The sequence below is a fragment of the Tinamus guttatus genome, unplaced genomic scaffold, assembly GCF_059628265.1.
Source record: "Tinamus guttatus ecotype Peru unplaced genomic scaffold, ASM5962826v1 Tinamus_guttatus_pri_ptg000211l, whole genome shotgun sequence".
Taxonomy (NCBI): Eukaryota; Metazoa; Chordata; class Aves; order Tinamiformes; family Tinamidae; genus Tinamus; species Tinamus guttatus.
In genome coordinates this window covers 5,668,551-5,691,548 of record NW_028288745.1, presented here as the reverse complement: position 1 = coordinate 5,691,548, position 22,998 = coordinate 5,668,551, and the positions used below count along the sequence as shown (strand labels likewise).

The 22,998-nt window shown below is 54.5% G+C and overlaps 1 protein-coding gene across 2 annotated transcripts in view; it reads right to left on the bottom strand.

The window, feature by feature from the left end:
* Nucleotides 1-18,024, bottom strand: part of LMX1A (LIM homeobox transcription factor 1 alpha) — a 30,988-nt gene extending 12,964 nt beyond the window's left edge. The window contains exons 1-2 of one of the 2 annotated variants that reach the window (XM_088524497.1): nucleotides 17,945-18,024; nucleotides 17,257-17,439 (exon numbers count right to left, since the gene is read on the bottom strand). In XM_088524497.1, the coding sequence (XP_088380623.1) occupies nucleotides 17,257-17,439; nucleotides 17,945-18,024 (263 nt within the window). Of the gene's footprint in view, nucleotides 1-17,256; nucleotides 17,444-17,944 lie in introns of both variants that reach the window. The other variant, XM_088524496.1, reaches the window with a different exon arrangement.
* Nucleotides 18,025-22,998: the final 4,974 nt, after the last annotated feature.

Here is a 22,998-nt window from a genome sequence, read left to right as displayed (position 1 = left end):
CTCTCGTCAGAAATCCCTTCTCACTTTCCCCCAAATCGCACATACACCCAAACCTCGGCCTCTCGAGCTGCCTTGGCCAGCGGCTCCCCTCCCACACCCAGATGACCTACTCGTCCAGCAATGGCCAGGGCCCGCGGCCGGGCTGTCCTCCTCTCCCCCTTCCCTGCCCTGCCCTGCCCTGCCCGTCGCCTCGCCGCACGCAGCCGCCACGGCCTGACGGGCGGCCAGGAGCGCGGCGGCCGAGAGGCTTCACCTGCGGCTCAACGCGCCGCCTGCCCGCCCTGAACGCTCAGCGCGACGTCAGCTCCTGGTGGCACCAGTGCTGGGAACCTCGCGCCTCCACCTAGTTCCTCCCAAAGCCAGCAGCCTCCGACGTTGCTTTGTGGCCTCCCTAAAATAAATCACGGTGTTCAGGGTGTTCCCGGTCTGGAAATGTGCTCATCCTCGCCACTGCTTGGCCTCATTTCTCAGCAGGTCCCATCCATGGCCTGAGGATGGGACAAGCCAAGGGAAGGGAGGTGCCGGAGCAAAGCGGGCATGGGGACCCACTACGGAGAGCAAGGCAGGCTGCAAAATCTCTCACGCCAAAGCATCTCTGTCACCTAGTTGAGACCCTGCCCGTGGCCACCACAGATTTCCCGGCATAGCTGCGATCCTGCAATATCCCATCTCTGCAAATTCCCACGGACGGCATGGGATGCCCCAACCCAGCGTGGGAAAAGAGCACCCCGGGAATCACACTGCCAGCAGCGAGACCCTGCGCTGGAGACATTCCTTGTGTTCCCAGAGGCCACATGCGCCATGTGGAAGCGATTAGCGGCCGGAGAGCCTGACAGGGTGAGTGATGCGAGGCGCGCGGCCCGGCCCTTCCTTCCCCGTTCCTGGCACCGGGCTGTGGTTGCTGTTTCAGCACAGTTCGGCACAGCAAGGCGAGCCGGGACGCCATCCCCAAGGCAAGGCCAGGGCACGAAGCCACCACGGAGGTGCTGGGGAAGGGGGCAGCCCTGTGACGGCACCATCTCCCCTTCTGCCAAGTCCTCGCGAAGGGAACAGGCTCTCGCACTGCTGAGACGTGGGGCTGATCAGACCCCGGTGCACGTGGCTCCGTCTCCATTTACAGCAACGATGTATTACCACTGAAGCCTAGTGCTGGTGCACGCCAGCTTCGCCCGCAGGGAAAGGCACCTCCAAAGGATGTTGCAACTGGGAGAGAGACAGGAACTCGTTTCCAACGCAGGATGCAAAGCAACCACCTCAGCTCTACCTACACACTGACACAAAGTATCCGAAAGGCTGAGCAAAACCTCCCACCAGCACAAAACATCCCCAGCCCTGAGGCCAGCCTTGCTGAAGGGGAGTTTCCTGCTGGTTAAAAGGCCAGGACGAGTCCTTGCATGGAAGAAAAGAAGAAAAAGAAAAAGAAAAGGAAAAAGAAAAAGAAAAAGAAAAAGAAAAAGAAAAAGAAAAAGAAAAAGAAAAAGAAAAAGAAAAAGAAAAAGGAAAAAAAGAAGCAGCTCCGAGTTGGACAAGAACATGCAATCTGGATGTGGGGTGTTTGCCTGCGCACTGTGCAGCGCGTGCTGAGGTCCTCTAAACAAAGAGAGACAGAAAATTGGACGCGAGTGCCTGCTCTGAGGATTGTGCGGCTCCAAACTGACTCACCGAGGCCTCCGCGGGTATTTTTTTCTGTTGTTTTTTTTTCCTCCCTTTCAGAGGAATCAATAGCAAGGGCTCGTGCAGCCCCGGCCCGCGCGCAGCTTTGCCCGGGCTCCAGGGGAATGAGCAGTTCTGCGGAGCAGCATGAATGGAGCGTGGCCCTTGCACGTCCCTTTCCTTCCCCATTTCCGCTCCCAGATGGTTTGAGGACCAACTTGGCTGTAGTGGGAGAGAATAAAAGGCTCCAGGGTGGATCCTTGCTTTTCCTTTTCTGGGAAGGACAGAGCCTCTTTGAACTCCCTCCTCATGTTGGGGAGCCGGCGGGATCCGTAGCTGTGGAAGCATGGAGGCCAGCGCTGCCGCGTGTTTGCACCTTTGCTGCTCCCCAGCACCGCCACCCCGCGATCTCCGTGGGTGCCAAATGGCCCTGAGACGCCGCGCGCGGGGAAGCCCTCCTCGCTCGACAGAGGTACCAGCCGGACACAGTGCCTCCATGGGCATCCAAATATCAGCCGCTAGATCTGATCTCTTCAGCCCCTGGCGGGTAGCAAGGCTCTTAGCAGGGCAAGTCCCATCGTCTCATTTTGGGGTATTGGATTTGGGAAATGCTCCTTGGTCTTCAAAATGAGAGCAGCTTAGCACTGATTCCAAGCGTCCTGGCTCTTTGTGGTAGGCGATATCCTTAAACCTCTGTGGAAGATGCAACCCATCCACAGGCAGGAAGAGTTGGCATCAAGGTGCCAGGACCCCCCTCAAAACCTGCCGGAGGGGACCGGCCCGGTGGCTCCCCGCTACCCCCACAAGCCAAGGCCACTGCTTTGGTGCCCAGACATCAGTAGACCGCAACGGTGCAGTTTTACGGTGCTCCTTCAGATGCAACAGCCCGTTCTGCTCCGAGACGTCGCTTGTTATTGCAGTGGGCAAAGCAAACCCTCGGTAATCTCATTTTCCAGGTTGTAAAATCACTTGTCAGTTGCTGGGAGAAGGACACACAAAAGCCTCGCCTCACCGCACGGAGTTTCTAATGATCTCAAGAACCTCAACAGGGAATCATGCCCAGTTTCTGCAAACTATTATCTAACCTAATTCCCTCCATGCCATTACTTAAGGATTTACAACACACAACCTCAACTGAAATGGTTTCTGGTAAATTCTTTGAAAGCTCTTCTGGTCCTCGCATCATCGTCAGGGTCAGCAATGCATTAATGGCAGGGCATTTATGCACCAGCTAGCTCATTCCCAGGCAATCTTGTTTATTTATGCTTTTTAAATTCAGGAAGCAATTAATAGTGGCCACAGAAGCAACAAGCTTCTCTTGGGTGAAGGCCGTAGTGACCTGGTCCCACCACAGACCTCCAGAACATAATGTGTCAGAGGAGGCAGGGCAAGAGCATGGTGGGTTATGGCCACAGGGTCTTCATGGGCTCTTCCTTTCTTCATTTTTCTATCAAAAAGCTCTAAACACAGCTCTAAAGGCTGTCCTGTCTTTACAGAGAAGACATCATGCTCCATCTCTCTGCACTCATCTTTCATCAAGGTGGTGGCTGCAAGACATGCCCTATGTCTCAGTCACTGGTGCTGGGTTAGCAAGAGCATGAATTCTGCTCCTGGTGGCAGGCGGAGGGGAATGTTTCAGAGAGAGCACTGCTAGCATCAGGAGGTTGAACACCATGAATCCGAGCATCTTCAGGTTTCCCCAGAGCTGGCTACCTTCAAACGCTTCCTATTGAAACTTATAGGAAGGTTTCTTGGAAGCCCCCAACTCAAGGACACATAGCTTCAAAAAAACCCCAAAATTATGGGGTGGGTAAAGGCAGGCTCCCTGCAGAAAGCGCAGATCTGGCAAGGAGTCCTGCAGCAAACCCTGTTTTGGGGAGCCCAGCACCCTCCATTCCCATCAGACCACTACGGTGCTTGGAAAGCAGGAGCAGAAGCATCAGCGCCCCGGCGCTCCCTCCTTCCTGCGCGTGATAAACACCTCAGCGGCCCAGATGATCCCCTCGCTGCCTCCCACTAAGAGCATCGCCTGGCTGCAGAGCTCCCCCGGTCTTAGGATGCAGCTCCCTTTGCAGCAGGCCCCTCGCAGCCCTCGGAAGGCAATGATTTCCAGGCTCACCACACCGAGCTAGACTCCAGCCAGCTGCAGACAGACCAGTGCATATCCTCTTCCTAATCCTTCACGCGTGATCCCTAGACAGTCCCTGGCTTCTATTATTTTCTGGCAGGAGAGAGCACCGCGTTAACCCCCTTGCACAAGCTGCAGACCAAGTACCTCTCTGCACATCCCAACTGGGGGACAAATTATAAATGAAACGTTCCTGTAACAAGAGACTTGGAGAGAGCCAGTTGTCCATTAATATTTTAAACATCCGCTAATTCTCATTTAACGAGACATCCAAGAGGTCACTTGTAATTGTTTTATACAGTCTTTGGCCTAAAACTTTTATTTATTTATTGATAAAGAGCACAGGAAAGCTCTCCCAGCTCTTCCCGCGGGGATGGCTCTGCTGTCCTGAGAGAGGTTGCAAGCCAAGGAGCAGAGCACGTCATTGTGCCAGTCATCCACCCAAGCACCGGCCTTCTGGGGAGGTATTGAAGACACAGAGACAAGGACTATCGTTTACATACTTGCTTGTCCTTCTGTCTTTAGCACGACAAAGTGCCCACACCCGGCCTGGAGGAGGAGAGGTGGTTTCCAGAGGTGGGAACAGCGCAACATTAGTACCCAAGGAGCACTCAGGTGGCTGCAAGAGCAAAGGGAACCAAGACGCCTCGGTCTTCAGGTCTGCGCTCCAGGGCTCTACCGCAGGAGTTAGCGGAGCCCGCGCAGATGCAAACCCAAACATTGACGGCTGACCTTGAAGCACAAGGGCGCGTGGCTGACCTCACCCGCATCATACGATCCGTTACGAAACGCGACAGGCTCTACTTGGAGGTTACACACTGCGGGACAAATGTAACACCCGAGCAGCGCGTTCCTGATCCTACTGGAAGAATTCCTGGCAGGGGCTCAATAATCGCCCACTACGGTAGGCAACCAAGAGCAAGAGCATCCCTCAGCTCTGGATAGACAAGAACCTAAATCCTTCCAACTGACAGAAGAGGCCCTTCAACCAAATGCTGATGAAAGGAAGCATGCAAAGATGCTGTTTCCAAAAGCATCCATTTTCTTTTTTGAAAGATGTTAAAAATAAATCTACAATTAAAAGATACTCTAACTATGCAGCAAAGAGGTCCATCAGCAGCTCCTTGGAGAGACCAGGGCTCTGGTGGGTATCAGAACAATTTACAAAGATGAGGAACAGCCAACTGGAATGGAGTGGTCTGCAAAAGATCAAAATGGAAAGAGACAGTCCCCGGGCACAGAGCAAGTGAGGAGGATGCATCAGGACTACCTGGCAAGGATGCAAGAAAATTAATCTCAATGCTAGGAAAAATGGCCTGTGTTCACCCTGCCTCCAACCGCCCTCCTGCCTGCCAGCATGGTTAAGGGTTTCAGGGGGTTGTAGATGGTGGTGGAGCAGGTTGATGGAGCTGTGATGAAGGGCCTGGGAAAGCTGGACTGGCTGCTACCCTGGCTCAGAGCAAGCCAGGCTCTGCCGCTCCCTCCTCCTCCTCCTCTCTGTCCTTTTCCTTTCGACAGGCCCCAGCCCCTCATTGCTGGAGCAGCAAGAGTCAGCCCTGCCGCCGCTGCTGAGGGGCCCTGAGCCAGCCCTGGCTGCGAGCTCAGGATGAAAACATCAGCTCTGAAACACGGCAACAGGAAAAACAGACGCATGGACACGTGTGCGCTCACGGGGACTCCGGGAACTAGGAGAGCTCTCACATTAGTGGCAAGGTTTGCAGCAATGGGCAACTGCTGACACCTGCTTTGACTGTGGGCTATGATTTCAGGGCATAGGGGTGATGCTCTCAGTGTACATCCACATTGATCCCCTGTGGCCACCAACCCAGGAGAGGCCACACACCACTCTGCGTGCACCAGCACAAGCCAGGCCAGCAGGTCTACCCCAAGTGCCTGTGAAGAGGTTGGAGGGAAGGAGCAGTGTGGGGACAGGCAGCTGGGGATGCTCCACAGACACGGAGCATCACCAGGCTCCCGGAGCCTCCTGTGCCCAACACCAAGAAAAGATCGAGTTGGGAGCGCCAACGTGGAGGCGACAGAGCCGGGTCAGAGCAGCAGCCAGAGGAACGAGAAGACAGAGAATGTCGTCAGGCCATCGGCTATTTTTATCTGCAAGAACCAACACTTAATACCCTCCTATCTCCCACAAAATGTCACTTGAGCCCTGGGCAGAGAGTTTACACTACTTACAGAGAGGGGCTGAAACTTGATCACGTAATCCCTCCTCCGGTCAAAAGTTTTACTGGGATTCACAGCGTCTGGACAGGGGAGCGGAGGAAAGAAAAAAACCCCTTTCCCCTGAGAAATTACAGCCAGGACAGAGCACAGCCAGACTAGACAGGTCCCCTCCTGCCCACCGGGGACCTCTCTCCTCTCCAGCGCAGCCCCGCGGAGCTCTGGGCTCAGCTGCACAGGGGACTTGGCTAGCCCTGGGGCTGAGGGTCTCCAGGAGATGGGGCATGGAGGAAGTGATGTGCTCACCAGCCCTAGATGCATCCTCTCTCCGAGGGGGCGTCAGGAGAGGCAGCAAATCCAACTGCACCCCACAGTGAAGCACGAATACAGACCAAGCGCACCCCAGTCAACCCCTTAGGAGACAGGGAGGGATGGGGACAGGAACCAGATGCCATGGGGTTGGGCACCACGTCCTGAGGCAGAGGGCAAGGAGCCACATGGAGGGGGCAGAGTCTGCAGGCGGCATTTTGGGCAGGACTCCCCGGCATTCGTGTCGCCAACGCTGCAGCCTCCCGGTGCATTCCCACCGAGCGGCTCTAATTCCACCAAATGTCACCTCGCTGCTCACCCAGCAACCTGGACTCACACGTGCTGTGGAAGGCTCCTCACTTAATAACAGCGAGGCAAAGCAGCCCCGTTATTAGCAGCAGCCCAGCGATCGCCCCCCCGCCACCGCCAGCAGGAATATTGCAGGAGCAATCCCAAAGGAGCGCCCCAGCACTGCCCTGCCGGCAGATGCAATAACGCGGGTTGCCCCTGTGCTGCTCTGGCTGCCTCCAGGCCCCGACCTCATGCTGGCACAGGGTGATGGAGAAATTGCACCAGGAAAAACTGAGGAGAAGGCACGGCGAAGGGATGGGCTGCCCGAGCAAAAAGGCTGGCAAAAACAGGCAGGCCAGAAGTGCAGGGGAGGAAAGGAACTGGCCTTAGATGGACGGGTCTCCTGGCCCGTTCCAAATACTGCCAGAGCACAGCAGGAATGAAGGAAACGGACAGAAAAGGAGTTGTGGCTCCACAAACTCCTTATTGTGGCATATCCCATGGGATGTGCAGCCAAGGGGGCAAGCAGAGTAGTTGCTGGCTGGAAACCATCACATCTCTCCTTCCATCTCTGATTTCCAGCATCCGTTTCTGAAGCACCACTGTGCAAAAGAAGCTTGGGTGCACCGAATGCAGCCAAACAGAAATCTTTTAGTGAAGACTTGAACAATCTCCACAAACATCTTGCACATTTTCAAGGACACTGAGGAAACATGCATTTTTTTCCCCCTTTTGTGGGCTTCAAAAATGCCCGAAGGGATAGAGTCATTTAGAACTACTTAGGAAACACAAAGCATATAAAGCTTATAATTATTTCTCTGCCAAGGGCTTGTCAGTTTGAAAATCCTCGCTCTCGAACCACTAATCCTTGCAGGAAAAAATACTGAAAGAAATCACGCAGCTCCAGTGGGATTGACTTTTGCTGCGCTTTTCTGACATGAAGGAGAACGAAAGGAGCACACCTAGATCAGGGTTTCGCTTCACTAGCATCTTCTGCCCACAACGAGCCGGCCCGCTGCGCCGAGACCGAGAGCTGCTCGCCCACGGCCGCCGAGCGCCGCCTCCGCACGGAGGCCCACGGCCAGGGAGGAGAGGACCGTGGCTGGTGTTAGGAGGCAGGAGTGCCTGAAAAAAGCAAAAATAATTGATCGGGCGGAGCTGTAACTATTTTTAAATGTCGGAGACCAGGGAGAGGGGGAAGAGGTTGTTATCCAGTTGGAAATAGCATAGAATGACTGTGTTTGCAGAGACCAGGGATGGGCCATCCGAGCAGAGCGGTGTGAATTTGGGCTCTCTAGCTCAGAGACCCATCACAGAGCTTGCTGCAGGATGGCTGGGTGCCTCAGCCTGGGTACAGCTGGGTTGTAACAGCGGGTCCTTTGATGTCTCTCTAGTGGGTGAACCCAGTGGTGTCCTGCAGGCATCCCAGCATCCAGACTTTTATTTTTCCTTCCTTGCTTTAAGCTGCGTTAAAGAGTTTGAAAAGCCCTCCAGTGCCTTGAATACAGTGTAGACATGAGACCGGAGGAGGAGGTGAATGGCTGGAAGCGGGCAGGAGCCCAGACCGTGCTCGGCCATACGTCCCTCCACTATGAGCTATAAAATCAAAAACTGAGTCCAGTGGAGATTTGAAACACAGCCCATCTGGGCCCTGCTGCTCTTCCAGCCCAGCTCAGCTCAGGCAGGAGACACACGCAGCGGGTGACCCAGATCCTACCGGGTGCCTGTGAGTCTGTCTCCAGCGCTACCTGCGTGCACGACTGTAGACTAGAAGCCATCCGCCACACACATCTTGCACAACAGAGGCCAGAAAATTCATCCAGGAATCTCAGCAATGGGGAGAATATCATCAAGGACACAAGCCTCACAGGGACCCTACTTTGGTTATGCAAAGCCCTTCACTCACCTCAGACCTCCTCTCCCATCACTTTCTCCAAATCTGTCCAGTAACAGAAGCTCCCATCAGATGTGAGTTTTTATATCCTCAAGGTAATGTGTGCTGGAAGTCTCCCCTGCCTTCTGGTTAACCCTCCTTCCTAGGGCCAGAGCTGAAACAAGCTCAGACTCGAGAGCCTAACCTACAAGTCTTTAAGCTTCATTAAACTTTTAAGCCCGTCCGTTGAGGTTGCTCTTTCATAATTATGAGCACAGAATGAAGGAGCAATGTTCACCTGGGCAGGCATCGAGAAGACTCACATGCTTAATGGCTTTCCTATCCGAGCTCCCCTCTCCGCACTGCTGTTTGAAAGGGTGTACTCAACATCAGCCTCTGCCCGTCAGCAGAGACGCTCAGATATACATAATTAAGTATTTCAGTTCTCTGCTGAGATATACAGATATGCATAATTAAGTATTTCAGTTCTCTGCTGCCAACATGGCTGGTTAATGCAAGTGAGGCTGAAGATGGGCACTGAGTTTGGGCCCATACCACCTAACCAGGGACTGCAATGCCTAAGCAGAGTGTAAGGTTGGCTTCGCAGACTTGGTTCAGGTGAGCAAAGCATCCTCCACTCCCTCTGCAGCCAAAAACTAGAGATGAGCTCCTCTATGCAGCAGTTCAGATCTTCAGGTCTTGAGATCTCCCCTCCAGTTCTAGCAGAAGCCCACAGTGGCCTGCAAACTGAAAAGCCCATTTCCCCTACGTGAACACCTCTTACAGGGCTGGTGTGCCAGCCAAACATCCAAATTAGAAGACCTATCTTCCATTATCAGCATCTGAGAATTTATGTATCCAAAAGACATTGAGATTGTTGCTGAGCAGACAAGGGTGAAAGTGGCACAGTCTCCACAACGTTTTCCAGTTTGAACACGTTGCTGCAGAGACTATGAACATTTTGCACAGTTAAGATACTATTTTCCACAAAAAACCCTGTTAACAAGGTTAAGAAATGTTGAGTAGAAATGACAATAGAAACACCCTTGAAATTTAGGGGTGGGGAGGAGGAGGAAAAAAAAAAAGACACTACTGAGTCGTTCAAATAAAAAACAGCACATCTGAGAACTGTCTTCAGCTCCCTTAACTTATTTCTTTCCGCTTTGCAAAGTTTTCATGACAAATGTTTCACCAGAAAAGAGAAAATCCCAACCTCCTTCTTCCTGCTCAGCTGCCTGGAGGTGATGTTACATAGTAAAAAAGAAAAAAAATCAACCTATAACATAGCCTGTCTGAGTTCAGGCAGGGAGGAAGGAGCCCCTGACACATTCACCCACACGGCTCTGCAAGGCATGAGCAGAGAGGGCCCGCACCAAGGAACCAAATGGCATCAGGAGAGTCCTGAAGATGGCTTTTCTCCGTGCAGTGCCAACTGCCTCTCAACGTGCTTTTAAGACCCCACTTTCCTCCCTTCGGACTCGCCAGGGACTCGCTGCCTTGCCCCGAGCAATCTCCGGGGCCCGTCGTGGCGTCCCGCGGCGCGGCGGAGATAGTGGTTATCATTCCAGAGGAATAGCCGCACGGCGGGAGGATTTTGCACGGTGGCGGCGGGGGCGGAGGACAATGGCGAGGGGAGTGATGGTTGCGTTCAAAGGGATTTGTTCCGCTGTCAAGGACAGAAAGATCTCCCCGAGAGCAGCATTAGGAAATGAAGCCCACAAGGGAAGGAGAGGGGTAGGGAGCAGCCAGAGACAATGTCCAGTCAACAGCGACAGGGAGGCAGCTGTGAAGGATCAATACCCGGCCCTGATGGGCTTGGGAAGCATAATTATGGGGCAAAGAAGCCTCCTCCAGCAGGCTCTGCCCTTCTAGGTATTTGCCCTGAGGACAAGCGAGATGCCTCCACTCTGGGCAAAGCTTTCATCTGCAGCCTGGTGACCCTGGGACGGGGTTTAGAGGGCAAATCTTCCAGCTACTGAAAGGCCGTGGTGACAGGAGTCCTCGCACGGTGCTCTGGTGGGAGCCGGGCTTGCACCGATGGGCTCGGCAGCAGGGCTTAACCCAACACTGCTCCTACCAAGGAGAGCGGAGGGTACCAGGGCGGAGGAAAGTTGCTCTCCAGCAGGTTTATGCCTTGTGGGTTGATGAATTTTGGTGTAAAGGGAGGCATGAAGCTGTACACCAACCATTCCCCCGGTCTCTCTCTCTCCTTAGCCTGGTTGGCTCTTTCCACAATACTAGGGAGAACTTGTTGCCTTCGCAACACAGCTTCACCAACACTTATGGGCAGAAGTAATCCAAGGTGGAAAACACAATGGTAGACAAGGCATAAAAAAATCGGGGAAATAGAGAGAGAGAGGGAGAGACAGAGAGAGGCTGAGAATTAATGCCCTGTCTCCAAATGCCCCATGCAACATGCTCAAAGCCCTTATGATGACAAATAAAGTCTTTCTAGATATACTTGCATTTCCAGCTCCATTTCACAGGGAAAACACTTTCCTTCTGGAAAAAAAAAAAAAATCGCACCCTTGTGGGAGAAAATACCCATTTTTGGCCAGCTGACCTGCAGAGCATGAAGCATCTGACAGAGTCAAGAAACTGGTCCTTCATTAATAAATCCCAGCAAAACAGATGAGCAAGACTACCAGTGTCCCCCAAATAAATAGAAAGCAGGGCCACCACACCAATGCCGTGCTGAGATTTCGCTTGCAATAGGGTCATAGCACTGCTTTCAACTCATCTGACCTCAAACCCTCAGCAAACACTTCAAGATCTGGCTGTCCTTAAGTATGGGGACAGAAAGCCCACGACTGTAGAATGTTCCTCCTGAGCAACTAAGGTGCAATGGTCTTAAACAAAGAAAAATAAACAAACCCACAATACAAACAAGCAAACCAAAAAATAGACCTGGAATGAAATACCTGCTGCTTTCACAGACACACAATCCAAGCACTTAGAGTCAGCCCGAATTGCCCACTAAAAACACAAGGGACAACCTGGTCTCTCACATTGCCTCCGAGGACAAATGCTATCAGGAAAACATGTCTGTGAACAGTTGGCTTGGTTCTACCCCGGCAGGATTTTGCAGTTGGCTTCCAGGGTAAAAGTATTAATGCCACATAAACAAAAAACAAGCGTTGCTGCACTCTACAATATAGCTTAACTGTGGCTTCAAATGCTGCGCATAAATTTGTGTAATATTTGCTATTTTTTGGAACTCGCTTAAGTTACTTTTTACACCACCTCGTTCTGCACACACATATTCTAATTTCCCATGGAGAAAAAATATTTTTCAAAAAATAAATAAAAACATGTCTCTCCTATTGCTTGACCAAAATCCCCAGCTCAGGCGAGGTAGTGCCCGAGCAATGGAGACAACCTCACCCCAAGGGCATTGAGTCCTTCTCCCCCTCCAAGGAAGAGGACACTTTAGGTCCTCGCGGACGCCCTGGGAACCCAATTCTGGATTCTTTGAAAAGCAGAATTTGAAAAATTCATCTCTCTGCCTCGCGGCTGCAAGGAGGTGAGGAACCGAACACCCAAAAGCTGGAGGGCCCAGGCAGGAGAGGACACAGCTGTCGTTCCAGCTGGTGGAAACCAAATTTGCCTCGAAACAAAACAACCCCCCCTTTCTTTCCCAGGCCACTCTCTCCACATCGATGCCTTCTCTGGCATTTTGAAACGCAAAATGTTTCGACCAGCTCCAACCACTCCGCTTAGACCTACTGCCAGAGCAGGGAGCTGAGGGGCGGAAGGGAAGGGAAAGGGAGAAACTGGATGTCTGAAATAAAGCAGCAGCCATGGTGGAAGCTGATGAGGTGGCCCAAGATGGGGCTCTGCAGTGGCGCCAGAGCCGCCTCCAGTGAGCGACGAAAGACCAGCTCCAAAGCTATCGCTGTCCCCACCACGCAGGGACAGATGACGAGTATATTTGGCTTGTTTGCACACAACGCTGCCTCGCTCCCAAGCTGCCAAGTGCCCCTCCGTTCCAGGCCTTTATATGAAACCTTAATTGCAAGACACAAATCTAATTAAGGGCAGGGGGAAGGGGCAAGTCGCCAGGTCTATTCTTTGCTCCCTTCCGAAAATAGCAGCTTCGCAGGCGGTGGTGCCGGAGGACGGGGGGCCGACGCACGTGGTGGGGATGTGCCTTCTGGAGCACGTCACACAGGGGTCTCCGTGATGCCTCTCCGGCCTCTTAGCAAGGCAGTTTCATAAAACCAACCCGTTTCCACCCAAAAGCAGGCATAGAAGGGAGGGAAGGGAACAGAGACATGACTTGCGGCAGGAGAAAGGGAGAGGGAGAGGGGTAGGTGAGCAATAAGGATGGGAGATGTAAGAAGAACAAGCCGCGGGATTGCAAGACGGAAGGACCCGGGCAGTGCCTCCACTGAGCCCTGCCAAGCTCTCTGCTAGTGCCCAGGCCAGCGTGGCTGCCCTCAGTCCCCAGGCAGCTGGAGAAAGCAATATGGTCTCTGTAGGATCCCGTGTAAGCGTGGAAAAGGAGTCCAGAGAACATGGCACACCCGAAGGCTGCACTCTGGAGGAGCTGCTCTCGCTCCACCAATACCACAAGAAGCGATCGTCTCCTTCCATCACGTACTGCTCCAGGAGAGGACAAAGAGCCATTTACTCACAACGGAACTCCCCAAACTCCCATCAATCTCCCAGGTCACCCTCAGCATTTAATGTTGGCATCATCTGATCCATCCAAACCATTCTGGATCATCCCTCGGCTAACAAGGCAAGGCTGGGGCAGCAGCTTCCCAGTTTGCAGCTCATTGTGCACTGACCTCCATTAGTCACGTCAAGGAGGATGAGCCGGCATGGCCCTGCAACCCCGTCCCCTCTCAGCTACGGCAGCCACCACCGGAAAGCGTCCCTTGGATCAAAGAAGGCCCTGCCGTCTCGCACTGGACACAACAGCTCTTCCGTCCTCATGGGCAGACCCAACTTCACCCTCCCAAATCAAGGGCCATCAAAACCCCAACGCTTGCAGGTTTCTTTGTGCACATTCAGAACCTAAAGGGCTCCATGCACGCTGCTTTTCGCTGTCAACCAACCCCTCCCCGTGCTTTAATTTGGGCAAGGGGAGTTTGAAGGGTCCGTGCAATCACCTGATTGCAGGAGCAGGGGATTTAAGAGCAAATGCCAAGTACCCGCAAGCTCTGGCAAGTGCACAGACCTGTCAAGTCTCGCTAACACGGTGCAAGCGGCGCGCAGGAGGCCGGCTGCGCCGGGGAGCCCCGCATCGCGGCGCAGCGGCCGCCCCTCCGCTCGCGGGGCCCACATGCCAGCCCTGCTCCGAGATGTGCCGACCATCTGCTCCTGCCAGGCGGGGGTGGGAGCCGGGGCTCTGCGCCGTGGCTGGGCGCGCGCCAAGCAGCGCTGCCGCCACCGCGCTCCCCAGCTGCGCCCCCCCGTCACGGCCGCACCGCTGTCAGCCGCCCCGGCCCCTCAGAGCAGCCCGCGGGGCTTCTCGAGCCCACCGGCTCCTGCTGACTTCGTCTCAAGAACGTCGCTGGGGCTACAGGTCCTCCCCACACGTTCTGCAGGTCCTCCCGCACGCAGCTCCTCACCCGCACGTCGTGGTCCCATCCAGGGCTACAAACGTCTCCAGGCAAGCCGAGTGCCTTGAGGAGACCCTACGACGCTTCCTTCCCCACCGCGTGGCCTGCTTCTGCGCTGCTCCCCGCCAGAACGCTGCCACCTCGCCACCCCCACGGTCACTAGCGTGGAGGGGAGACAGGGCCCCAGGGCCAGGCAGACTCCCCAGGCCCCCACGCACAGACGAGCAGCGCGGGGCCGGCCGGGACGCAGCCTGTCCCTTGTCAGAGATGAGGCTCCTCAGGTTTGGCCAACTGCCGGGGGCCGCAGGATGTTCCGTAACGCGCGTCCTCTGCCCCAGATAGGCGCCGTCCCAGGGGCGCGGGGCCGGCCGGCTCTCGCTGCCCCGGCCATGACGGAGCCTGGCGCCCTGATCCACCTTCTCCCAGGCCGCTGCTGAGGGCAGCCTGCGGAGATGCCAAGAGCCGGAGCAGCGCTCTGGGTCTTTACAGGAGCTCTCTTTGTGGGAGCCCGTCTGCAGGTTCTCCACCAAGGTCTTCCTCTTGGAAAACATCAAGAAATGCAAAACATCTGTTTTAATAAATGATTCAACAATTTTTTTTTTTTTGAGTCCAGCAAGTCAGGCGGTTGCTTAAAACTGTCTGTACACCCCTTTCCACGGGTGTATTTATAACTAAAGGCATAACTCAGCGGTCTCGTGCTCCGCTATTAACCCCCTGCAGCCTCCCTAGAAGCAGACCAGATAGCCAGTTGTAGATACGCGTCAGAAAACACGGCACCTATTCACGTTTGGAAAGCGATCCCAATAGTCCCCATTTGGGGATAAAAGTAAATACATAAAATAATAATAATAACAATAATAATAAAACCCTTTTCAGAATTAAAAACCTGAAGCCAAACCCTGTGGAGTTGGATGCTGATGCCGCCCTTGCTGCCCCCAGCTCCGATGTTTCAACAAAGCAGCCCTGAGCTCCAGCCCCGGCAAGCGCTGCTGGTGCAGACCGAGGGGACGCCAGCGGCCGTGGGGCCGAAGGGGCATTTTGGCCTCCTAGACACTCCAGATAAAAATGTGTCGCTCACCAGCAATAATTAACCAGCCCAAACCCAGCTTGAAATTATCCACCCGGTCCAACACGAGCTGCTCTTCCCCTGCACGTTTCCATCTCCCTTGTCCCCCGTGCATCCCCCCGCTCCTTGGCGCTGAGAGCAGAACGGCACAGAGCCCCGTTACCAGCCCCGCCGCTGTCCGTGGAGCGTCCCCCGAGCAGTCGGAGCCACGCGGCATGCGGAGGGAAGGGCAGGGAGCGGACGCGCGGGGCCGGCATGCTGCAGCCACGCTCCTGGGATGAAAAAGCAAGCCCAGGGAAGGACAACAGGGACAAGCAGCTCGCAGAGGGGACGGCACCGACCGCCGGGACCGCTCAGGACGCACTATTAGCATGTTAATGCCGGGGTGCTCCGGGATCGAGCCCGCTGCCGCTCGCTTCCCGAGCCGCTGCCGCAGTATTCCTGGCGGCTCCAGCTGGCCAGGAATGAAACCCCGGCAACTTGGGGAGAGCTACCTGCTACCATGAATGCTCGGGCTCCGACAAGCGTCACCAGCTTGAATGCAACCAGCAAATACCTTGGGCAGGGAGAAATGGTACCGCCAGAATTTAGCACTAGCTTGTAAATACTTGTGAGCCTCCTTTTTTTTTTTTTTTTTTTTTCTCCCTTTCCTTTTATTTTGCTCAGCAAAGCAGCCAAATGCAGCAGTGGTTGCTTTCGCGGCCAGGAGGAGAAGGAAGAAGATTCTCCCTTTCCAGCAACAGCCCCACAAATGTCCCCCCACCGCAAACCTGCCACAACTAGAAGCCGAATTTCTACCGACAAACCAGCCCAAGCTGCAATTTTTTGCTCACAGGCTTAGTGCCGAACTCTCCTTTCTGCTCTAGTGGCGGCTGCTTTTCTCACCAGTTTTGGACACTGTTGGAAAACAAGGTCGCACACGCAAATTCTGCCTGCAATTTGCCCCGTATCCATAGTGATTAAACTCGGACCCACAATACAAGGCTTAAAGGAAACTTTAAGAAAAAGGCGCTGAGCAGAGCTAACCCACGGTGCGCCCAAGGCCAGGGACAAGGATATTGCCAATGACTCTGTTTTTTTTTGAAAGATCTTCCCAGTTCTCTGCGAATTAAATCATATTGCTCCTAAATAACGGAGTTATTGAAAGAGCAACAAAACCTTCCCCTCCGCCGACCTCCCAGCTTCACCCTCACCACCAACCGAATGGCCCAGGGGCAACCTGAAAATTCAACAGCTTCTTCTCCTTTGAAAGGAGCCTACAGAAATTCGGTGGAAGCAGCATTAGAGGCCGCCTGCCTTTGCTTCTCTTGGCTATTCCTATCGGGAATTTTGCTTGCAAAGGAGCTCCTTACATCCCGTGGCCACAGCCTGCACTATGGGGGAGGCACTGGGGAAGCTCCCGGATGGTTCCTAGCAGGGAATGGGGTCTGCTGGCTGGAGCTGGGGGGAATGGCAAGAGATAGGCAAGCAGAAAGGAAAAAAATACTGCAGGAAGAGACTTCTCTTGGTCCTACTGCTGGTCAAGAGAAAAAAAAAAAAAAAAAAAAAGAGGAGGGTGGAAAAGGGGGGAAAAACGAAGAGAGAAAAATATCCTCACTACCTCTTCCTCCTACAAGTTTCTTGTTGGCCCCTTGCTTTCTGAAGGGTCAGCAGCAGGGCTGGGAGCTCCAGACCTCAGCGTGTCTAGGTCTGAATTCCTGCTCTGTCACAGCCTCAGGTGCGGGCAAAGCCCCCAGTACCCGTGTGGGATGCGAGGAAAATAGGCCTGAGCAGGACAAGGCTTGGGGCAAGATACAAAGTTCTTCACAGCCGCACTTGGCAGGAAAAGAAAGCTAAAGGAACAGGTAAAACCTTTGTGACTTCCCTCTGCAGCCCTGAGGTGCCCGGTTGCACCAAGAGTCTCCCGAGCTTGTGCAGCACCAACCAAGAGCAACAAAACACCTCTAAGGAGAGAAGAACTCGGGATGCAACCGGCTGAATCAAAATTTCACTGCATCCTAATAAGACCAACACTTCTCAGCACAGCCAGCACCCGGACCCGGCGCCAGGGGCTCCGCGAGTTGGAGTTGCCGGAGCGCAGGCAAGCGCGGCCGTCCCTGCCCACGCGGAGCCGGGGCTCATTGCACGGGGCTTTGCTGAGGGATAGGGGAAGGCACCCGCAGCGGGACGGGGACGGCGCCCGGTCACCTACTTCTCATAGTCCGTCTTGCAGTAGAGCTTCTTGTCGCGGTAGAAGCAGGTGGTGTGCAGGGGCTCCTTGCACGAGGCGCACTGCACGCACTGCTCGTGCCACAGGCTGTCGTTCAGGCGGAGCAGGAAACGGTCCGAAATGACTCGCTGGCACCCTTCGCACACCGACCTGGGGGTCGCGGCTCTGCCTGCGGAGAAAGGGAGAAAGGTGGAGGAGCAGTGGAAAGCTGGACGCACAGGGAATCCTGCTGCTCCCTGCGGAAGATCCCACTTGACCGCACAGCCTGGAGCCCGGGGAGGGCTGGGGACGTCCCGGATGCTCCCCGGGGGTGGCAGGTGTGCAGAGCTCTGCTCCAGGCCCTGTGGGGAGAGCTGAACCGTACGGGAGCTCCAGGGGGAGTAAACTGGCCCCGATTTCGTTTCCCTTTGGGAAGGGCGCCGGCAGAGCCGCAGCTCGGAGTGGTGCCGATGGCTTGAGAACGGCGTTCACAAGCGAAGAGGGTAAATCGCGTGTTTTCCGAGGCAAAGGAAAGCGCCCGGCCCCTCGGAAGACGGGGTTGCAGGCAGGGAGCGAGTTAATTAAATCGTGGAACGAAAACAGAGCCGGCGAGGAGCGCCGCGGACACGCGTGATGGGGCCGAAGGGGGCCCGTCCGCCCAGCCCGGGGGCGCCGCCGGCTCCGCCGCGACTTACCCAGCAGCGAGGAGAAAGGGGCGGCGGGGTCCAGGGCGCTCTGCAAACTCTCCTCCATCTTCAGCCCGTCCAGCATGGTGAGGAGCCTCGGCGGGCGAGGGGGCCGCGCCGCCCGCCTGCCAACACAGCCCGGAGGCGCCGCGCTCAGCCCCGCCGCCCGCCCCCCTGCCGATCCCCCCGCGGGGCGGGCGGGGGCGGCCGCGGAGCCCCCCGGCCTCGCCACCCGACGGCTCGCCCGGGCGATGCGGGGCCGCCGCCGCCTACCTGGGGCGGCGGGGAAGGGGGGGCGCCCCCCGGGCAGGCAGGCGGGGTTGGGGGGGCTGCCGCGGCTCCGGCCTCCCCGGGTTTTCCTTCGCCCTCGTCGCCGAGGCCGCTGCTGGCCGGAGCCGAGGCGCGGAGCGGAGCGAGTCCGTGCGCCCTGGACGGCCGCGGAGCGGAGCGCACTAACCTGAGGGGAAGCGCCCGGCCGACTGCTGCCAAGACACATTTCCTGGAGCTGATACCTCCCTGCCCGACCCCCACCCCCTGCCCTCCCCTCTCCACCCCACTCGGAAGAAGTTTCCTCCCCGCTCTCCTGCCTGGCTGCAGGCACCGGCCCTGCCACGCCTCGAGGGGCCGGCGGCCCTTCCCGGCCCCGGGGGCAGCGCCGAGCCCCGGAGCAGCCCCGGCTCCCTTTCCCTTTCTTTCTTTCTTTTTTTTTTTTTTTCTTTATGTATTTTCCCCTTTATTTATTCATTTTCCCCCTTCTATTTATTTTTCTCCTTTAATTATTCTTTCTTTCTTTTTTATCTTCAAAAGCAACAGCGAAAGGAGAAAATTTAATAAAAATAACAAACACCTGGGTGGTGATGCCTGACCGGCGGGGACTAGCGAAACCGGCGCGCAGGCAGCTCGCCCGCTGCAGGAGAAGCCCGGGCCGGGCAGCGGGGGCTGCCCACCGGCCCGGGATGTCGGGGGAAGCCGGTGCCCGGCTCGGGGGAGCGCGGCGGCCGGGGATGCCCTCCGCGGCGCTGCGCATCGCCCCAGCCCGCTCTGCGGATATTTAAGGAAAACGAGTGCCGGGGGACAAAAAAAAATCAGAGCTGGAGACCTGTCCGGGAGGACTGGACACCTGCAGCCGCTGCCCCGGGCGGCGCTGAGCACGGCTCAACTCATTGCGGGTCCCACGGTCCGCTCCAGGGCACCGCAGCGGCCAGGCGGCCGTCCCAGCCAAGCGCAGCGGCTGCGCGGGGGGAACCTGCGTGGGATTCCCTCCCTTTTCCCCTCAAACCCCCGACTGGAGACAGCAGAGCTCGGGGCTTCCCATCCCCGAGCCTGTTCCGTCCCTGGAAAACGAGAAACAGAGAGAGCCGGGATGGACGGCACTCGGAGGGATGTTCCCCGAAACCCTCGGCGTCCCCCGATTCTGCCGTCTGTGCTTTCCCTGTCCCCCGGGGGGGCCGGCACATACCTGCGGGTCCCCCACCTCTGTGCTGGCTGCGAGGGACCCGCTGCGCGTTTGCAGAGGATGGGGCTGCTGCTGGGGAGGTTTTGGGGGGCCTGCCCTCCTGCGTCTGCTGGCGCCCGGGTGTTTGAGCACTCACGGACTCTCTGGAAGCAAAGCTGTGGGGGCAGCCTCATCACCAAGAGGTCTCCACAGGTGGGTGGCGTGAATGACACAGGGACCAACATCATGTCCTTAAGGAATGCTCAGGTAAGCATGGGCAGATTGTCACTCTGCCTGCATTTCCCAAGAGGAAATAAAATATGGGAGTGCTGGTCAGCGTGGAAGAGCTCAGGTCCCTGACATTGAGGCAAGCTGAGCTGCAGCAGTGGCATTAGGCTCTGATGCCTCAGGTTTTGAACTTCCTGGGGGTCCCTGAGCAGCTCCAGCCAGCCCGGTATCTTGGTAGCCTGATCTAATGGAGCCAGAATATCAAGACATGGGCAGAGCAAGGAGTGTGGTGGACGAGGGGCTCAGGACACAAGGGTGGCAGGTTTCCCCTTACACAGCCAGGAGCCAACCCCACGGGATAGGGATGCTATCCTTCAGGAATGTTAAAATGATGCAGTGGGACCAGGGATGCAGGGGCAGCTGCCAAGAGTTACTGTCTGCTGGATACTGCTGCCCTATCATGTTCTTCCTCTCCAAGGGGTGGGGGGGGGGGGCTCTTAATTCCTCCCTCAGTTCATGAAGGATCAGGCTCATGGCAGGGCTTTGGTGTGTGATAGAAAGGGGTCTGCAGCAGATCATCCACTGCCTGTGACTTGTGTCCCTCTGTCCAGGGTCTGGCAGTCCAACATGAGGGCAGCCCCCAATTTGCTGCATTTGCACAGTATTTAACCAGGAGAGCAGGATCTAAAGAGACAAGGCAAAGCGTGACTCAGTTTCCCTTCACTGAGCAGCAAGCCACAGGCTGAGATTACAGGATCCCTATGCTGCTGTTATCCCAAGGCGTAAGAAGGACATGGTCACACTCCAAGAGAGGAGCAAATAGGAACAGCCCAGGGACACTCTTCCCACTCTGTTCCCACCAGGACCTGGTGCCAGTGCTTGGATGGGGAGGAGAGGGGACGAGCAAAGAAATCAGGCAGAGAAGAGAGCGCTGCAGGGGAAGCTCCGGTGCAACGGCAGAGCAAGGCCCAGTCCAGCCCAGAAGTCCTTGAGGAAAGGGCAGAAGTGCTGGCACTCGGCTCGGAGTCACGCCGTGATCGCATCCAGTCTCGCAACACTGGTGGCTGAAAGTCATCTGGGGTCCAAAGGATGTGCCCTTGAATTACCAAACTCAGCAGCAAGCCCAGAGCTGAACTGAATGCAAAACCGAATGCAGCTCAAACCTTTATGGTCTGTTTTTTTATTATTTCTATTTTTATTTTTTATTCCCAAATCAGAATTAACATTTCCAAACTTTGCTGAACTTCAGCAGGAACTAAAGAAGCCACGGAGGAATCCAGACTATGTCAGAGTAGGAAAATCCCTCCATTCAATTTCTGGTTAAAAAACAAATCCAGTTTATAGAAATCAATAGAGTTTGAGGAGGTTTTGGGGGATTTTTTTGTTTTCTACTATTCCAAGGTCCTTATTATAACTGACTAACCCCACCATTTTTGAAGTCCCCTCCACAGAGAACTACAGAGCGAGCAGTTTAGAATTGATAAATATTTGGAATTTTTTGGTCCATGCAGTAAAACTGAGCTCATCCATGGTGGTGGGGACTTGCTCCTAACTCAGAAATCTCACAAGAGGTGATGCCTAGTAGGAATGAAAATAGGATATTTTGCCTTGTCCCAATCACACAGATGAGCTAGAATGAGCCAAGTTTCAATATGAGGGGTAGGGTAGGCGGCTGGATCCTTTGCTTCTCAGAGTGTTTTTTTTTTTTTTTTTTTTTTTTGTGAAAAGTGACTGATGTCTGGAATTTCAGGCCATCATCATGACCTATGTCTGCAAAGACAAATGTCCCACTGGATGGGCTTTAACCTTTGGCATTTCTTGGGTTTTGAGTCTTTCTGTGTGCAACTGTAACTCTGAAAAAGCCAGGGCTGAGGATGTGATACTCCTGATAGCGATTTCTACTAATTTTTATTATTAATTTTTTCAGGGCTGCAGGCATGTTCAGCTCCATGCATGTCATTCTGATGTTCTGCAACAATTCACCCTGGAGCAAAACTCTACTAGTAAGTGATTACTAACTACTCTGGGATTGCAGTCCCACTTCTTGATGAGGGTGTTGGGGGAGGATTGCTCTTGGGCAGCTCTTAGATACCACCTAAAGTACTTAGAGCTCCTTCACATAGATGAAGAATCTGACGGACAGGACTAAACACAGGAGGCTGCTTCATACCTCAGGTCCTCAGCAACTGCAGGTAGATCTGGGTTGCTCAATGACTTCTATCTTCTGTGTAAGGCAGCTTCCTGCTGATGACAGTTTCAGACAAGCAAGCAGTACCTTATTTTCCACACTCTGTGTCTCCTGGAGTCTACTCGACCAGAGTCTGGGAGGTCAAGCACATGATAAAGCACCAAATTTATTTTATTTTTTTTTAAAAGGACTAGTGATCTGGAAAAAAAAAGCCATGTTTGACATGACATCTGAAGATCTGGTGTCTCAAAAACACAATTGTCTCAAAGTAGACTACCAAAAGCAGGGTGTTCAGGAGCCACAAATGGCCACTCTGAGACTTTCTGTCCTAGACTTGGTTATGAACACCCATAACTTAAATACTCCAAAATGTGACTGTTCATATTGCAGATAACGGTCTGGATTTACTCTCTAGACAGTGGCTTGAGATCGGCATCTAGACAGTCATGGGAAATTGTTCACGAGAATTAGCAAGCTCTTCTTGTGCTGACTGTGGTGGGCACGTGCAGGGCCATCTGGACTAGACACTGGACATCTGAGCTGGGCAGCTGGAGCCCACTTTGCTGCCCAGTTTATTTCTCTCTGTCGCCTGTGTGTTGAGCTGCTCTGCTGATGTGTGATAGTAGGGAGTCTGAATCCCTCATCACTCAAACTAAGCCACTGAGAGGCATCATGCTGTCTCCATCAAACCTCTATCAGAGAGGAGGAGTGAAAGGGGCCCAAAACCCTTTGGGATAGCTCAGCCAAATCAAACTTCACAGCTTCACAAGGACACTGATGACCACTGCTGCAACATCAGGCACACTGAACACAGCCTGCAAGCTCCAAAAAGGGACAGTTTTACTGCTGTGGGAGCACCCTGTCCTTTTGAGCAGGTCTCATCCCTCTCAGCCCTGTGTTCTGCAGATCACCCTGGAGCAGAAGCACACGCTGGAGTTATTGCCCCATGCTGCAGGTTTTGCTCCATGGCGTGTTCATAGAGACTCAGCTTAGTGATTTAACAGCTTGTGCAGTCATTCGAGTTCCTCAGAAATGAACATTTCTGCTCCAAGACTATTAGGAAGAATTTGTCCTGGATTGCACTTGGGCACCGCGTTAGCAAGAGCTCTTCTGCAGGTTTAGCTTATTCTGTGCACTTAAACAAAAAGCATTAACACCAAATTATCTTCAGAAGGTGGCATCATTTTTTGTAATTTGGCACTCCTGCT